This window comes from Tachypleus tridentatus, chromosome 13 (genome assembly GCF_004210375.1).
Source record: "Tachypleus tridentatus isolate NWPU-2018 chromosome 13, ASM421037v1, whole genome shotgun sequence".
In the NCBI taxonomy this organism is placed as follows: domain Eukaryota; kingdom Metazoa; phylum Arthropoda; class Merostomata; order Xiphosura; family Limulidae; genus Tachypleus; species Tachypleus tridentatus.
This window is the reverse complement of record NC_134837.1, coordinates 183,794,590-183,813,749: the sequence shown is the minus strand read 5'-3', so window position 1 is coordinate 183,813,749 and position 19,160 is coordinate 183,794,590. Positions and strand designations below refer to the sequence as shown.

Here is a 19,160-nt window from a genome sequence, read left to right as displayed (position 1 = left end):
TTGTAAAAAGTTCGTTCGTAGAAACTATTCGGCAAGTTTTCCTTGTCGAAAGCGCTTTAGGAAGATCTCCTGCCTGCCAGTTAAGTAGTATAGCTCGCCGGTACTACACAGTAGGCTCAGAAAGTGACGGGTTTTCAAAAATAACGGTTGTATAATTTCTTTGCTGACAAAATATGAGAAGATACGTCTATCCTACTCAATCACAAAACTCAGAATCGTTCAAATTTTACCTTCATCCAACGTTTTCTCTCGAACCATCATCGGAATTCTGGTCTTATGGAGGGAAAGGAAAAGTTCCCGGCGAACCCGACCCTTCCCCTGCATTTTAGTTTACTGCTGAATATTCTATTATTTAAAACACGTAGATCAGTGGTTATGCTACTGCATTTACTTTGTCCTCTTTCATAGCCACGTCCATGTAAGGTTATCAATAAAATATTCAATACGAGACACACACTTTCACTTTCTTCGTTATTCTTAAAAATCACGAACAGTTCCAGTCGCTTTTTACATATTTATCATTAGTTTAATTACCGCGAGAGGTCCTTTTCCATTGCTACCATAATACAAAGTTTTCAATTATTGCGCCTGTAGTTCATTGGTGCATGTATTTAGCAGTTGTTGTTTTTTTAATACTGTATTAACTTTATCAAGTTCTTACAGTTAGGCTTACCTAGTATCAAGGATATGCGAAACAAAATCGGCATACCATCTACAAAGAGCAAAATAACACATGCAGCATCAGAAAATCAAATTGTATTTAAGAATTGATAATAAAACAAAGAAAATTGGTCTTGCGAAGAAGGGAATGTGGAAAAACATGGCCGTCGGTCTTTCTACATCTATATTGCTTCTGTAAGTTTAAGTTCGTCCCCCAGTGGCTCAGCGGTATGTCTGCGGACTTACAACGCTAAAAAGCGGGTTTCGATACCGGTGGTGGGCAGAGCACAGATAGCTCATTGTGTAACTTTGTGCTCAATTCAAAACAACAACAAACACAACAAAATTTAAACTTTCAAATACGGTTTACAAACCACCTAGCGTTAGTTCTTGTATGTGGTAAGTATTTTGGTTTAAATTTGAGATTTCTCTTCGTCCCACGTTAACTGCATAAGTAGATTTTATTTCTGTCTTTCGTGTTTATTTTTATTTATTTGTTTACTGCCGTCTCAAGCAAACGGACAAACCTCAGAGAAAGTACCAGAAAAAGTGTTCGTTCTCTGGCATCAGTAATTATTTCTCACCTGGCTCAACTTGGCACTAGTTGGACCATCACCCATCAAAGAAGTAAGTAATGGTAATTTGCACCTAAAGATGGCACTGCTTGACACAAGTATTCGGATTCACTAAATGTATTGAAGCATTCTAGATAACAGCATAGTGTTTTAGTGCTAGTATCTGCGTTAACGTGTTAAGACTCATCCAACTATAATAAACTTCCTATTATTTTTTCAGTGAAGTTTTATTTTAATTATTAACATACAAATGTATATTGATAAAGGTTTTGTTCTATCACCAACAATAATAAGACAGTAACTAACAGCTGTCTTGTACTCACCATATTTAATTTCAATATAGACCACTATTCACGCCATCACACATAACTTTATCAATTAATAGACAACTTCAATGAGCCTTAAGATCTATTCCTCATTGGCCAGAAGATTCTAACTATCAATGGCAACAGTTAACACGACCTGCTCGTCTGGCAGAGGCCATCTTTACTTCTCTCACTGAGACCATAAATTTGAACAGTTGTTTTTAGGAACATTCACAGTGAGTGGTCTTCCTTTAAGTGTCGTTCTCACGGTACCAACTGTGTTTGAGAAACAATTACACAGGAAGTAGTTCCATCAGAAGACCGGGCTAACCAATAATCACAGTTAACAATTTTCTCTTCGCCCCGAAGAACGCCTCACCCCACTCTAGAAACAGTCCATGAAAAACAAACCTCTACCATATCACTGCCTGAAATATCCTTCAGTCAACATGATTCGGATGTTAACACAAAACTGCACAGGAGTTATCTGCTTTAACCATTCCAAATTTTGAAGTTATAGGCTTAAGGGAAAACAGTTGTCAACTGTCAACTCTTCGGCTAGCGTGATCGAATAGTGGTATGCTAAATAATGCTGAATAATGTTGTTAAAAATATTGTTATTATTATATAGATTAATAAATATGAATTTATACCACATCTCCATGGCAATTTTATGCCTGCTTGTATATGAATGTTTTTTATATAGTATATAAACATAATAAAACGACCATTGCAACTGCTTGAAGTTCGATTCCTTCTCAAGTCGTCTTAAGAGCTCTTGTTGATTTAAAAACTCCGAATTTTACGTGTTCTTAGGGATTGAAGAAAATATTCATCGTCTGTTTTGATGAGCTAGTCCCTCGCAGGGCCAGTGGAAAATTTATGGACATACAATGTCAAAATTCAATCTTATATGCCCTGTTATGGGCAAAATACAGATAGCCCTTTATGTTGGTTAGCACTGATGCAACTACAGTTGTGAACTGAATCCACAGCCATACTAATTAACAGACTGGGCATGGTCTAACGGTTAGCATATTGACTTACGGGTTGAAGGTTTCAAGGTTCGAGACGTAATGCTGCTAATAACTAAAATAACTATTTATACTTGAGCCCTTTTACCTCAAGTGCGCATGATGTGCCATTTTGTTCTGGAATAATACGAAGATTTTGTTTAAAATGTTTCGCCCAATAAAAATTCATTATTAGTAACTTAATTGGTTCACATGCAATTGTTGCGAAATACTGACAACAAACGAATGTATATCTTAAGCAGAGTTCAAGCTACATGAATGAAACACATTGTCACGTTTTAAAATCTTCAGCAATATACACATTTACGCAATATCGCTCGACTCGCAATCTGGGAGTCACTAATGTCCACAGAAGCCTTCTTCTAGTGTATAACATATGGACGGCTAAAGTCATCTGTTATTTTTGCGCAACATTTAACAAACAGTAGGCAATATACAACTACACTAACTATGAATAGTGCAGATACAGATGTAGCCGTAATACGTCATAGACAAGCTCCCTCTATAAAATCTTGGCCGACATTATGCAGGTTTATGATACGGTTCTTCAAATTAACTTATCAAATTAATCCTTCAGTTGAAATAAAAATAAGAAATTATACAAGCGATAAGGAAAATATATAATATTTAATGGTCACATTTTACTACCCTCTTTGTGGCCCCTTTAAATATTTAAGAGTTATTAAACACTGAGGAAGTGTTTAGTACCTTTATATGGAAAAGGACTTTAGGACCTATAGTGTTGACTATGTACTAGTTGGATCAGTTGTACAGTGTAGACTCCATACCAATTTTAACCAATAAATCTAATCTTGGTTGCGAATTTAAGATTATAAACAACCTGTTAGGATTGGACCAATTAATAGTACAAGAAAAGTTGAATGGTCCATCTGCCAGCAAATAAGATTGTGGGTAATCACATACGAGTTGACCAAGAAAGCAGATATAATGAAGCACCACCAAAAACACATTGCGAAATATCAACTTTTACTAAACTGGTTTGATAGAGAGAGAAAATAAAACATGAGGTAACTTCACGCTGTTATTGTTTGCCCTCCTTTCAGCTCTTCAGCTTAAGATATACTCCGATCGATATGTTTTTAAAAAAGATATGACTTGTTTCAACTTTTTGCAAATAAAAGGCTTAAAACAACATATTTACGAAACTAATTATTGGGATAAAGGTACTTAACATTCCAAAACCTAGGTGAGTCAAAATATATGAAAAAATATAATGGGATTAGCATACAAGGAATGGTTACTTGGTTGGTGTGGTGTTTTATGGCACAAAGCAATTAGGTTATCTGGGTCAAACATCCGGTAAAAAGTTAAAATTAAAATAAAATTATTAAAATTCATAAAAATGAATCAAGGTTAAAACAAAACGAGGGCTACCTGCGCTAGCCGTTTCTATTTTAGTAACTAAAGACTCGAATGAAGGCTTGTGTTTTCTTTTAGCAAAGCCACATCAAACTATCTGCTGAGCCTTCCGAGGGAAATCGAACCTCTGATTTTAGCGTTGTAAATCCGTATATTTACCTCTGTACTAGAAGAGGGTCGAGTGAAGGCATCACTATCCACCGCCAACTCTTGGGCTACTCTTTTACCCATGAATAGCGTGTGAATGATCCTTGAAATTAAAGTAACATATCGTTTTTATTAAATTCCTACCACTTAGATCTTCAATTGTTTAAACGTGGCTTAATGCTTAGCGTTCTAGGCTTCATTATGGAAGGTACAAATGTTTAAAACAAGCCCACTTTATTAGCTTATACACAAAATAAAATGTTATAGTTAACCAATGTTCTGCTGTAATTATTTTTTTCCAGCGAAAAGAGGGCCTTGTGGCAAAAGTTTATTTGGAGTTGGGGGCCGGGCCCCTCAACACTTTGCCTCCCCGCTTTTTCAGTAGCGTATAAAGTCCTGGGACTGTAGACTTGATTATTGCGTTAAGCATATGCCTTGAATTTGTTTTTGAAACATGAAATATACTACCACTGAGTAAGTTAGATATTTACAAAACAATATATAAGTTCATTAAAAATATTGAAAGCTATAAAAACATAAAATCAATAAACATTACAAGAGCTGACCGAGAATATAATTTACAACATTTTAACGTCAATAAAATTTATAAATAAATTGAAAGTAATGGAAAAAATGTATAAGTTGAAAAATACGTATAAAAATATTATAACATGTTAAAATAGGTTTAAATTACAAAAAGTTTAAAAAAGAAAATATTATTTTATTTATAACCAATAATATATTTATTTTAAAAACAACCTTTTTTCAATAAAACTCTAAAGAAAATTTAGTGTGTCTCCGGTAACTTAAACAGTTTTCTTACCGTTTCTCCAGTTGAGTCTACTGTTGACAGGAATTTGCTTTCGGTCAGGTCTTCTGGTAACAGAGACAAAAGGACTATTAATATGTTTGAAATTATATTTAACTTATACATTAGGTTATCTGATGTGTCCACCACAGGGAATCGAATCCCAGAATTTAGCGTTAGAAGTATGCAAACTTATTGCTGTCCCAACGAACACCAAACAGCGAAGTCCAAAATATGTTACATATAAGTAGAAAAAAAAAATTGATTTATGGATTTAAACAACATTCTTCAAGTTACGAGTTAGAAATAATGAACTAATATTTTATTTTTAGTTTAAAACACAAATATATCCACTGTGGGTTATCTGGGCTCTGCTTACCGGAAGTATACATATTAGTGTTATAAAACCTCAAATTACCGGTGAACTTCCAGCGAGCGGCAATATTTAAACTTACATACTAATACAAAGCAAACTTTGTACAAATTTGTTCGTTAGATGGAGCAAACTTTGTACGAATTAGTTTGTTAGATGAACTAAACAAAAGTGAAATGAGCAACGGTTGCCCAGTGCAGCTAAAACTTCTAGAGTCTTGTAGGACTAATCTACAAAAGCAGCCCGGATGAAAAAAGATGACGTTTCGAAAGATTTGTTTATCAATCATGAAAATTCTGCTTAAAAAGTCTACAAAAGACTTGATAAGATATATTGAAAAAAATACACCAAATTGTATTTTTTCTTCCTGAAGAATTTTTCTTCCTAAAGTATTCTGTCAGTAAAACCAAACAAACAAAAGAAACTAATGTTTGAATCATGCAAATAAATTAACGTTTGTTTCTAGGACTAACTTTGGGCTTACAACAACCAAAGATCGAGATGAAGCAATCAACTTTTGCCTTAATTTATGACTTTAAACTTTCATTTCATAGTGGAACAAATTTAAGTTTAATATGTAGAGATAATAATATTGATAATCGAAGCCGTCAGTACATGGGGAAACTTCATAATTATTATCATGCCTTTATTAGTGAAACCACGGTCGTAAATAAATGAAGTTTTTGTGAAACGTACAATTGTCTTTGTTTTTCTTCAATTTTATAACGATAATATTCGTTAAATCAGCTTTATTTTGGTTTGGCACAGTGCTAAGCCTTGTTTATTATGCATTTTTTGACAGCATAATAACAAGTTTCGCATAATCAGTCCCACTCTACGAGATTAAAACGTGAGGCTTGTCTGTTGAAATAAAACAACAGAAACATTTTAAATGTAGTTTTACAAGTGAATGATAAAGTTCAACGAGAATTGGTAAAGAAATTTAGAAACATGCAAAAACAGGAACACAGCTGCTAGATATATGTGGATGATGCCCTAATTTAGGCGTGTAATTAACTCTGTGGGAAGGTAGTTAGAAATTCTGATGGGTGAAAACGAAAGGAAGACGAGAGAGAGGGAGGTAGATGGAAACTCACTTGACTCAGTGGCACCAAATGATATACGAAAACAGCGTAATTCTTCATAATGTGCTGTAATTGAGTCGGTCGTGGATATCAAAATAAAATAATTCTAAAACAGCTTTTCGTCACATAAATAGGCCTGAACCCTTGCCGTAAGTGTAAAAACTCAAACATGAAGAGTCTGTGCAAACTATTTTGTATTTTTGAAACATACGGCTATTTATCTGCGGTATACTATAGGAAAGCGACAAAAAATAACCAGGTGAACGGCAGGGAACATTTATCCGAAACGACTCGAATTTCTTTCAAAATGAAATTAACAATACTTTAGTTACAAGAAATTAATTATATTTTAGTCAGACATAATTTACAATATTTAAGTTAGATGAAATTAATAATATTTTAGTTAGATGAAGTTAACAATGTTTAACTCAACAAATGTTTTAGTGAGGTTAAATTAACAATACTGTAGTTACATGAAATTAACAATGTTTAAGTTAGCTGAAATCAGCAAATGTTTCAGTTAGGTTAAATTAACGATGTTTATATTAGATGAAGTCATCAAATGTTTTAGTGAGGTTAAATTAACAATATTGTAGTTAGATGAAATTAACAATGTTTTAGTTAGATTAAATCAACAAATGTTTTAGTTATGTTAAGTCAACAATATTGTGATTACATGAAATTAACAATGTTTTAGTTAGATTAAATCAACAAATGTTTTAGTTATGTTAAATTAACAATATTGTAGTTAGATGAAATTAACAAATGTTTCAGTTAGATTAAATTAACAATATTGTGGTTAGATAAAATTAACAATCTTTTATTCACTGCCCGTGAATCTTATTTTGTAAAAAAAAAAAACAACACCAAAGACCATAATGTAGATAGATTAAAGCATGAAATATTTTAAGTTATTATAATATAACTCAACTTTTTCAGAATAAATAATATGAATCAGAGTATTTTCAGTCAATTAATTCAAAGATTTATCCCTAGTTGCCAGTAGTATATCTGCAGACTTATTGCTATAAACCAGGTTTCGATACTCGTGGTGGGAGGAACAGAGAAAACCTATTGTGTACGCTTTGTGCTTAATTCCAAATAAATAAACAAAAGATTGAAAAATGTGACATCAAAAATTCAATCACACCGCGAAACAGTTATAGAAGTACCTCCTACACACGTAATCCGAGGGTCGCGGGTTCGATTCCCGGTCGCACCAAACATGCTCGCCTTCTCAGCCGTGGGGCGTTATAATGTGACGGTCAATCCCACTATTCGTTGGTAAAAGAGTATCCCAAGAGTTGGCGGTGGGTGGTGATGACTAGCTGCCTTCCCTCTAGTCTTACACTGCTAAATTAGGGACGGCTAGCGCAGATTGCCCTCGAGTAGCTTTGCGCGAAATTCAAAATCAAACAAACACACCTCCTACACAAGAGAAAGAGGTTTGATTGTTATTGAACCAAAAACTATATAATGATCTATTTGCTTCTGCCCACCAGGAGTTTCGAAATCCGGTTTTTAATACGGTATTAGTTGACTCATTGAAGGGCAAGAAATAGGTTGCGATGTTTCGATTTACGGTCACAATCTTAAGATTAATATAAAAACTTACTAGCCAGACCTTTATCAGATTAATATTTTTCGGTTCGTGGATTTCCCTCAGTCAGCCAATGCCCGATAACTGGAGGTTCCAAAGGATACCATCTTAAGGAGTTTATCCATTTATCTCTCTTACTTTTAATCGATTTCGTAAGGAAGAAAGAGTCGAATCATAGAATTTGCATAAGAATAATCTTTATTAACACACGATTAAATGGTAAGCACACTTACTGTCACAAAACTAAACAAAAAAGGGGAGTAAGTGGGAGTGTTGAACTGGCAAGAGATAGAACAAAAAACCCTCTTTATTAACTTTTTTAAACCAGATCATGGAGTACTCCCCCATGTAAGGTTTTTGTTTGTTTGTTTGGAATTTCGCGCAAAGTTAATTTAACAGTGCAAGACTAGAGGGAGGGCAGCTAGCCATCACCACCCACCGCCAACTCTTGGGTTACTCTTTTACCAACGAATAGTGGGATTGACCCTCACGTTATAACACCTCTACGGCTGAAAGAGCGAGGATGTTTTGTGTGTCGGGGATTGGAACCCGCGACCCTCAGATTACGAGTGGAGTGCCTTATCCACCTGGCCACGCCGGGCCTAGGAGTGAATGAAACCCTGGATTCTTAACTTTCTCGCTGAGAGTAAGAACAGTTTTTTATTACTGTACATTACATATTATCTTCTCTGCAAAAACACTGGTAATTGCTTGTTAATGGACCGGACAGATCTAGCTAGAATCAAAGTTCAGACGTGTTTATTTAAACAACTTTTCACGTACCATAAACCGTTTGTTTTGTTCTTGCTGAATTTCGCACAAAACTGTTTGAGGGTCATCTGATACAATAGATGGAGGAAGGTAGTTAGTCACAACTCCTTACCATTTACAACAGAGAAGATGTCCGGTTTCCCTGACTTATCTGTTTCAGCGGGATTTCAATTGTAACAAAATAAAGTTTCAATTGCAACTTCTCACCAAATCTTACCTGTCATATTAATCTCATATTCCGTAGTTTCAGCTGAAAAGTTTACTGCAAAAGTCATCGCTGTAGAATCGGACTGTGAAAATGTTCTATCTGAGATTGATTTTGCAGTTACTTGCGTGGCTGTGCCATTTGTGTTTTCCAGTAACTTAGTTAAGTGACTTATTTCTGAAGCTGTTGCATTTTCAGTCGAACTAACTTCTGTTCTTGGCGAGGAAGATCCAATGGTCTCAACAAAAAACGAATCTTTTGTGAGTGATGGTTCTTGAGTAATAAATAAGGTATCCTTTGAAGTGAGACTTTCTTCAGAAATTACCAAGAACGTTTGATTTTCAGAAAATGTGTCTTCAGAAGTTATAGAAAGCGTATCTTTTAATGATTGTTCGTGAGTCGTAAATGACTCGTTTCCAATCAAAAGTTCGTTAAATGGAATTCCATCAACAGTCGATAGTCCTTCCGAATGAAAAAGTAAAACATCTTTACTTGTTGGCTTGTGTGAGGATGTTTCTTCAGGGACCTCAACAGAAAACAAAGTCATCTCCTTAAAGCGTTCTATTTCAGCTGTAGTACGTTCAGCAAAGTTGTTGTCAGTTGTGAAACTTGTGGATTTATAGTTAGGAAACGTTGAGGTAAGTGAGGAATTGATATCAGTAGAATCTAGAGAGACAGGATGTTGTGTTTGTACTGCAAGTTGTTGAGATACTTCACCAACATCAACGGATTGGGAAGAAACTGTAAAAGAATCATTCAACTGTTGTGTATCAACTGTTGTGGAACTTTGTGAAATGTTTGCGGTACCTTCTTTTGTATAAGGTCCCTCTGTTTCTCCTTCTAGTTCTTTCTTTGCTGTGGGTAATGAATCGTTAAATGAAGGCTCAGATTGGAATAATTCATCTCTGTAAACAGAGGGTGAACCGGTGATTCTGGACTCTTCGAGTGATGTTTTAGTAATTGTTTCTGGTGAAATATTATCGGTTGTTGTTGTAAGTTCCTCAGAAAGGAATGTTGACTGTTCTGCTTGGATGGTAACAGTTTGAATCTCGGGTAATTCTGCATCATCGACGAACAATAATGTCTTAGTGGTCAATCCTAAGTTATCCAAAGGAATTTGTGTTGGAGAAGAGGAATCTTCTGTGTTTAAAATGGTGTGTGTCATAATGGTTCCCGCGACTTCTCCTCTCGAGCTCATTCCAGTTCTTACCTCAATGGTGGAAGGGGGTGCTCCGACTGTAACAGAGTCTGAATCTTTGTTTACTTTTAAATCCTCTGAAAATGCCAAACTACTCTCTCTGTTCCTAAGGATCGATGTGGAATTGTTTATATTTAGTGTGGTGTCCAGGTTCAGAACCGTAGAAGCTGGGTTCGACCCATTTTCTGAACTACTAGATGTAAACAATGGAAATTCGGAATGATCGACTGAAGGTGGTGGTGTTCCTCCTAGTAATTGTGGACTTCTGGCCTGCTTGAGAAAATATTTCAACAATTCTTATTGTGTAAAATAATTACATGTGACAAAAATATCTGTGTAATCATAAAAATATCTTAAAGGCCATAAAAAAACATCTATACTACGATAAAAACATCTGTGCTATCACACAAATATATGTAATACCATAAAAACAGCTGTATTATAAAAGCATATGTATTGCCACAAAATATCTGTACTATTACAAAAACGTGTAAACTACAATAAATAAAACGTTTGTACTATCATAAAAAATCTATGGATTCAAAAACAAGAGTTTGACAATGTACTGTAAAAACTATGAATTAATATTGTTCACTTATTACGTTGGTGTATTTTAAAAACTAAGAACCAATATTGTTAACTTATTAAGTTTATGTGCTATAGAAACTATGAACTAATATTGTTAACTTGTTAAGTTGATGTGCTATAAAAACTTCATGTTTATTACATACATAGTTTCGCTTTACAAATCTTATCAGAACATTAACGATATCTGGAGGTCTTCACTTCACACGAAAATAACACAATATAACACAGTGTAGATTAAAAACAAGCATAGAAATGTCATGAACAGTATTTAAACTCACGAGATTCAACTTTTTGGTTGAAGTAACTTTGAACATTTTTCTAAATTCAGTCACTGCAACCACCGAGCAATAAGTTCAAACCGGTGAGAACACAGTAAATATACAACTCAGTATGACACCTTAACTAACACAGCATTAACAAGTACTCTAATTACCTGGTAAGTAGAGACGTTATGTAGAGACACCGTGTTAGCTACAACTAGGCGGAGTAGATAAACACCTGTAAAAAGACAATACTATAAGAATGTATTGACGCATGAAATTATTCTAATTTTTCTGGTGTCTGCACATGTTGGAAATTTGTATCTTTCACTTGATGTTTCTACACGCCATCCTACCTGCTTTTTGTTTGGTCTTTTCTTAACCTAATCTCTCTTTCTTTTCACAACTTAGAACTCGTCTTTACCCCGAAGAAGTCTTTGTTTCGTGCTTATTATATTTTCATCCTAGTTTTAAAAGAGCCTAAGTTGCAAACCTACTGCTGTTTCTTTCTCTGTTTTTTAGGTTATTTTTCTTCTGTGCCTGATGTATACATACTTAATTCTTCGTAAGTTCTTATAGTCCATTTATATATAATGTTTTTTATGAAATAACTAATCAAATAGCTTTGAAATTCAGTAAAAAAATCAATAAAACTCGAACATGAAGTAACAAGAACTATTTTTTAACTTCAGTTAACTTCTTAAACGAAGCAACAAAACTGCTGGTCTAGCCTTGGAACTTAGTAGAAAAAAATCAATAAATCTTGAACATGTAACAGTAGAAAACTAGCTTTCTAATTCACTAGGAAAATTTGTAAAACACAAACTAATATATACTCCTTCTCAAACTCAGAAGGGTTTGTTTGTTTGTCTTTTGGAATTTCGCACAAAGCTACTCAGGGCTATCTGTGCTAGCCGTCCCTAATTTAGCAGTGTAAGACTAGAGGGGAGGCAAATAGTCATCATCACCCACCGCCAACTCTTGGGCTACTTTTTTACTCAACGACTAGTGGGATTGACCGTACCATTATAACGCCCCACGGCTGGAAGGGCGAGCATGTTTGGCGCGACGCTGGCGCGAACCCGCGACCCTCAGATTACAAAGCGTACGCCTTAACGCGCTAGGCCATGGACTCAGAAGCGAAATAAGTAAATTTTTGATACAAAATAACAGAAAGCTGGTTTTGAAATCCACAAGAAAAGTCAGTAAAATATGAACACGAAACTACACAATAACTTAATTTATAAGTAAATGTTTAAAGATTTACATCGTGAGTTATTTATAACCGTGACATTGGTCGAGAGATCTCGTCGGCACTAGATATGGGAAATAAGATGTGGTTGTTTTCACTCATAAATTCTTAGAACGTAAACGTTTTTCCAAGGAAAACGGGTTGAACTTTAAAGTTTCTTGTTTCTTTTTAGAAGAAAGAGATTTTTTGAAACATTGTAAGTCTTTTTTTCCTAGTGTTTTAATTCACATCATCGAATCTATATTCATATGTGAACGTGGAATCGCTGGAAGACTTCGTCAGACGTGTTGGAAACTATATGTAGACTTTGAACCTAGTAACCACAGTGTGATAGACTTTGAACCTAGTAACCACACTGTGGGTACTCCTCTCAGTTTTGTAATGTTTAATTCTAAAGACATGTTACACCCACCTTATTCGAACATGAAAATTCATAAACACGCGTATTCTGAATTATATTACACGAATATGTTTTTTGAAAATTATCCTAAAATTGTTACGAAATTCAGTGGAAGTATCCCAAGATCCCTGTGTGGTATTTGAAGAAGAAAAGTCGTACATTACAGGTTTAAACTAAGCCAGTCATTTAGTCATGGGCCCGGCATGGCCAAGCGTGTTAAGGCGTTCGATTCGTAATCCGAGGGTTGCGGGTTCGACTCCCGGTCGCGCCAAACATGCTCGCCCTTTCAGCCGTGGGGGCGTTATAATGTGACGGTCAATCCCACTGTTCGTTGGTAAAAGAGTAGCCCAAGAGTTGGTGGTGGGTGGTGATGACTAGCTGCCTTCCTTCTAGTCTTACACTGCTAAATTAGGGACGGCTAGCGCAGATAGCCCTCGAGTAGCTTTGCGTGAAATTCAAAACAAACATTTAGTCATGAGAAAATATAGCATTCGATCCTCATAAATCAGCACTGAATGGCCCTTAAAGACCCCAAATTCATGCCTTCATAGTTAATGTTCAAATATTTGGTCTTTTCGACGTGAATGAATAACACCTTATTCGAAATATAGGATAAACGGCAAGGTCAGAGGTCAGGCATAGTAATTCCTAATTTACAACTGTTTATAAGCACATAGTGGCTACTAGGATTTCTTTACATGGTTTTAACAGTTACAACAACCGGAAAAAAAAAGCTTCTTCAGCACCATATCACGGCTCGGACATTAGATGTTTCTTGGCATATAACCACAACGCCACACCTGCATACTCACCAGTAATGTAGCGTATGGACTAAATATTTGAGAAGGTGTAAAAACGTTTCATAATCGTCTGATATGAACCCCATATAAAATAAACAAACACATGAATGTGTGTTACTTGCATCTATATATGATGTTGTAAATACTAATCCTTTGTAAGTCCGTGTTATCTTGATCTGGATAGGACAGTGTGAATACTAATCCACTGTAAGTCTTTTCACTTGGTTCTGGATATGACAGTGTAAATACTAATCCTCTGTACATATGTGTTACTTGGACTGGATATGGCAATGTGAATACTAATCCAATCCTCTGTAAGTATGTGTTTTTTGGATCTAGATATAACAGTGAAAATAATAATTTTCTATAAGTCTGTGTTACATGGATCTGGATATGACAGTTTGAATACTAATCCTTTGTTAGTCTGTGTTACTTGGATCCAGATATTACAGTGTAAGTACTAATCCTCTGTAAGTCTGTATTACTTGGATCTGGATATGTCAACTAGAAATCCTACTAAGTCAGTGTTACTTGGTTCTAAATATTACAATGTGAATACTAATCCTCTGTAAGTCTGTGTTACTTGAATTTATGTATGACAGTGTAAATACTAATTATCTCTAAGTCTGTGTTACTTGGATCTGGATAACACATTGTGAATACTAATCCTCTGTAATACTGTGTTACTTGGATTAGGTACGACAGTGTGAATACTAATCCATTGTAATTTGTTTACTTGGATCTGGATATGACAGTGTAAATACTAACTTTCTGTAAGTCTGTGTTATTTGGACTTATGTATGGCAGGATAAATAATAATCCTCTGTTGGTCTGTGTTACTTGGATCTGGATACGGCAGTATGAATACTAATTCTCTGTAAGTTCGTGTTGCTTGAATCTGGATATGGCAATGCCAGTAGTTTTATTCTTTATGAGTCTGTGTTGCTTGGATCTGGATACGGTAGTGTGAATAGACGTCTTTCAATCAACCATGAATCATAACAGTATTTAACATATTTATCCAATGTGAACAACATACAATATTGATTAGTTAGTAATTTATACTTTCTTTACCAGATGTGTCTGGTCTTGTTAACAAACTAACACCTTACACTTACTCACGAGGCTGGTATCCGATAACCCTGACATTAATGTAATCATTGTTTTCGACCGACACGGATCGTGTTTGGTTTTACGAATCTTGATACGTGAGCACATGTAGTACGTTTGCCTTATTTAAAATGATTAATTTTGTATACGTAATTCATTTCCATCGATATATAAATGTAACTTCAAACAACAAACATGCACGCTCACTTGGAGCTTGGCTCGAGGTTGATGGACTTAGGGGAGCCTGGCACTTAATCCCAACACACCACTGTTATGTTGTATGTTTCAAAAGAACCATCATCAACCAACATCACTCTGACAGAGGCGTGAACACGATACGACCATGCAAAGCAGAAATATTTCTTGTAATGGTTCAACCTTCCATTAACTAAACTGTTCAAGAAATAAAACATAAACATTGCAATTTTAATCATTTTTTCGTGAAAGAGTTATATCTTGAAGTTGGGGAATTTAATGTCAAGTGAAAAATTCTTAGCAATAAGTGAGAATAAACGATAAGGAGGGAAACAGCGATCAGGTTACACTTGTCCCCGTCCCCATCTGAATGTTTGTTCTGCAAGATGTTAGGTCGTGACAAGGTGGAGTGGGGGGTTAAAGAAGATAATCTGTTTGGTTTCAAAGAAAGGAAACAAAACAGACATTTACCAAGCCTGAAACTAATGTATAGTTATATATTGTTTCTCTCTCTTATTGGAATGAATTAAGTGTTGCATATTTCAAAATACCTCATCTAGGTCTAATATAACATTGTAATTCATCGAAATTAGAGTGTTTTAATAAAACATAAATAGCACAAACTTATAGAAAATCTTTCAAGTTACAATAGTCACTGACATTCTTATTTTTCTCTAGTTGTATTTGTTTGCACACACTCGATTTTTATATTTGCCTTTTTATAATTTGTATTTCTGTCTTCTCAAGTGTAGCTGGTTAATTAGCTTCATTTTGTTCGTTTAACAGCATAAATATTTTGCAAACTGTATACTTACTTCTTTAGCTGTCTACAGAGTTCGCTATATCTTTCTCTTTCTATAAATATATATTTGCATTTCACTATTTGTCTTTTTACCTGTTCATAAATCTAGTATTCCTCAATCTAATCTTTGTCAAATATCATATCATATTTAACATTTATCTTCATGGAATATTTTTATAAGTTCAGTAAAGCTAAACTGGTCTTTAAATGCCACACAGGGAATTATTAGTGGAATGTTCATACATCAATAAAAAACAGAATTTTATTTACGGAAACTCCGCATTTATGAACGATGAATGAAATCTTATTTCATATATATTTGTTAAGCTACAAATAACTATTTCTTTCTTGTATTTTTTAAGCTACAAGTAACTATTTCTTTCTTGTATTTGTTGAGCTACAAATAACTACTGCTTTCTTATAATTGTTAAGCTACAAGTAACTATTTCTTTCTTATATTTAAGCTACGAATAATTATTTCTTTCTTGTATTTGTTAAGCTACAAATAACAGCTGCTTTCTTGTATTTATTAAGCTACAAATAATTACTACTTTCTTATATTTGTTAAGCTACAAATAACTATTTCTTTCTTATATTTAAGCTACGAATAATTATTTCTTTCTTGTATTTGTTAAGCTACAAATAACTATTTCTTTCTTATATTTTTTAAGCTACAAATAACAGCTGCTTTCTTGTATTTATTAAGCTACAAATAATTATTTCTTTCTTATATTTGTTAAGCTACAAATAACTATTTCTTTCTTATATTTGTTAAGCTACAAATAACAGCTGCTTTCTTGTATTTATTAAGCTACAAATAATTACGACTTTCTTTTATTTGTTAAGCTACAAATAACTATTTCTTTCTTATGTTTGTTATGCTATAAATAACTACTGCTTTCTTATATTTGTTAAGCTACAAATAACTATTTCTTTCTTGTATTTGTTAAGCTATAAATAACTACTACTTTCTTGTATTTGTTAAGCTACAAATAACTACTGCTTTCTTGTATTTGTTAAGCTACAAATAACAGCTGCTTTCTTATAATTGTTAAGCTAATATAACTACTTCTTTGTTATATTTGTTAAGCCACAAATAGCTACTGCTTACTTGTTGGACTGCCCACAAACTATGGTTTCTCTCGAGCAACTGGAAATAAATCCTGAAACTACAACATTCAAGCGCTCTATCCAAGATCAAGATGTTTCATATTTTGAACAAATCCTTCTCGATAGATCAACAACTGATTTTCAGGAAGTGAAACTAAATCTTTAAACCAAGACTTTTTTTCCTTCAGTGAAAGTTCCTTGGAAAGTGAACAACTCAGTCATCAAGTGAATCGTCTTCTTCAATTTTGCTTTTCGACTAACCAACAAATGTTTCGAAAATACTTGTTTTTTTATGTCGAATGTTTACGGAAACGATTTGTTCTCGTTGTCTTATAATGCCAAAGATGTATAGTGCATTCCTTTGATTGTGTAATTTTAAAAACCTATTCTGTGATATTTGTGGTACTATAGTAGGTATATGTTACCTACTAGAATACACCTACTTTTTAAACTGAACCGATGTAAAGAATTTATTGAAGATACTGATAACGTTTATCCAGTTTTACTGTAACACGATCACCATTTAATTATTGTTCAAATAATTCCTCATTGAAGTTAAGCTAATTCTAGAAATTAAAATCAAAGTAATTAAGGCCCGGCATGGCCAGGTGGTTAAGGCACTCGACTCGTAATCTGAAGGTCGCGGGTTCGAATCCCCGTCACACCAAACATGCTCGTCCTTTCAGTTGTGGGAGCGTTATAATGTTACGTCTAATCCCACTATTCGTTTCTAAAAGAGTAGCTCAAGGGTTGGCGGTGAGTGGTTATGACTAACTGCCTTCACTCTAGTCTTACACTGCTAAATTAGGGACGGTCAGCGCAAATAGCCCTCGTGTAGCTTCGCGCGAAATTCAAAATAAATATTTAGGAATGACGGAAATAAACTTTGTTTCCTGAATTTTTAAGATCTTTCCCTAGTTACGTCATCAGTTGTTGACTGTCAGATTGGCACTTTATTTTAATTAGTTTCTGCAGGAAAAGTTTTCAGTGCTAATATTTGACTACAAAATTGTTCACAGTGTCTGCAGATCTACTGTCCCTCCCCAACGGTTAAGGCAGCTCCATCTAGGAGCCTAAGTTTTGTCTCTACTTGTACGTTGCAAAGCTACATAATTGTACATCAGTGCTGTACTCACCACGAGTATCAAACACGGTATGCAGCAGTGTGGGCCCTCAGCCTTACTGCTCAGCCACTAGTGAGACATTTCGCTTCTGTATAAAAAACCTTATAACATGAAAAAGTGTGCTTGATAACCCATATAAGGAAGGTGCAAGAACCCCTGTACCATGCGTGGTAGTAACACCCGTATCATAAATAGATTTAAGCGATCCAAGCCATGTTGCTCACTGCATTCCAAGAACAACAAACAAGACTTCACGAAATAGGTTCGCGTCCCTTCGGCTGGGTTTAGCATATTTATTAACGTTCCTAGACTGTGAATCCAAAAGCTCGTAGTTCCGTTGTCTCAGAAACGCGCCTTGTCTGCAATTTTGGGACATAGTTGAGCTGTAATAATGACGGTTAAATCCAATTCTTCGGTCAGACAAGTATAGTCCAAGAGTTCGTGGAGGATGCTGTTAATTAGCTGCCTTCCTTTCGGCTATTATTTCAAACCAAGAGACGGCTATATGCAGGTATCCCTTATATAGTTTTAAGTAAACGTTCTAATTACAATAAAACCAACGTCCTTTCATTAAAACAAAACCAAAAACATCAATACGCAATCGTCTTTCAAACAATCGCTGGTCAAACACTGGTTGAAATGTTGTGTATAACTAAATCCCCAGTGTACCAATTATAAAAAGTTCACATTAACACTTTGTTGGGACGTGGCTCTAGGTGACACCAAAAACTTTGATAAGTACAATTTTGATAATTTGTACTATAAAATGTTCGCACTCCTTGCTTTACAAAATTGTGCTTTTGTTAGATTAAATACTGTTTCTTACATTACATCACATTGTTAATGTGTTACGTTTACTCGTACCACGCCATACAATAGGTTTTTATGTAATGAGTTACATAAAAGGATACTGCTAATGTGTTGCATTAATTCATACTGTTAATGTGTTACATCAAGTCATCGTGTTAATGCTGATTTTTGTAATGCACAATGTGATATCGCAGCAATCGAAGCTTAAATTTTACCTGGTTTCTGTACGGGTTATTTAATGTATGTATTACACACTATGCTCAACGGTAAAATTCCACTAATGCCCTTCTAAAGGATGCACTTAAGGTTTCTATGCGTGTTATTTAATGTATGTATTACACACTATGATGAACGGTATAACTCCACTAATGCCCTTCTAAAGGATGCATTTAAGGTTTCTATGCGTGTTATTTAATGAATGTATTACACACTATGCTCAACGGTATGACTCCACTAATGCCCTTTTAAACGATGCATTTAAGGTTTCTATACGTGTAATCCATATATAATTTGTTGAACAAGTTTGTTAGAGAAGTTAATCCCAATATGAACTTTCAAGAACAACTCT

At 34.7% G+C, this 19,160-nt stretch overlaps 1 protein-coding gene across 12 annotated transcripts in view; it reads right to left on the bottom strand.

Moving 5' to 3' along the window:
* The window catches only part of LOC143236711 (uncharacterized), a 49,003-nt gene that overhangs the window by 24,376 nt on the left and 5,467 nt on the right, over positions 1–19,160 (bottom strand). For 7 of the 12 annotated variants that reach the window (XR_013019720.1, XR_013019718.1, XR_013019717.1 and 4 more), the window contains exons 2-4: positions 11,163–11,227; positions 8,956–10,414; positions 4,925–4,977 (exon numbers count right to left, since the gene is read on the bottom strand). Coding sequence is in view for 8 of the 12 variants with exons in the window: in XM_076475139.1 (XP_076331254.1) it covers positions 4,925–4,977; positions 8,956–10,414; positions 11,163–11,227 (1,577 nt within the window). In the remaining 4 variants the exon portion in view is untranslated. The remainder of the gene's footprint in view (positions 1–4,924; positions 4,978–8,955; positions 10,415–11,162; positions 11,228–19,160) is intronic. The other 5 variants (XR_013019719.1, XM_076475134.1, XM_076475137.1 and 2 more) reach the window with 3 other exon arrangements.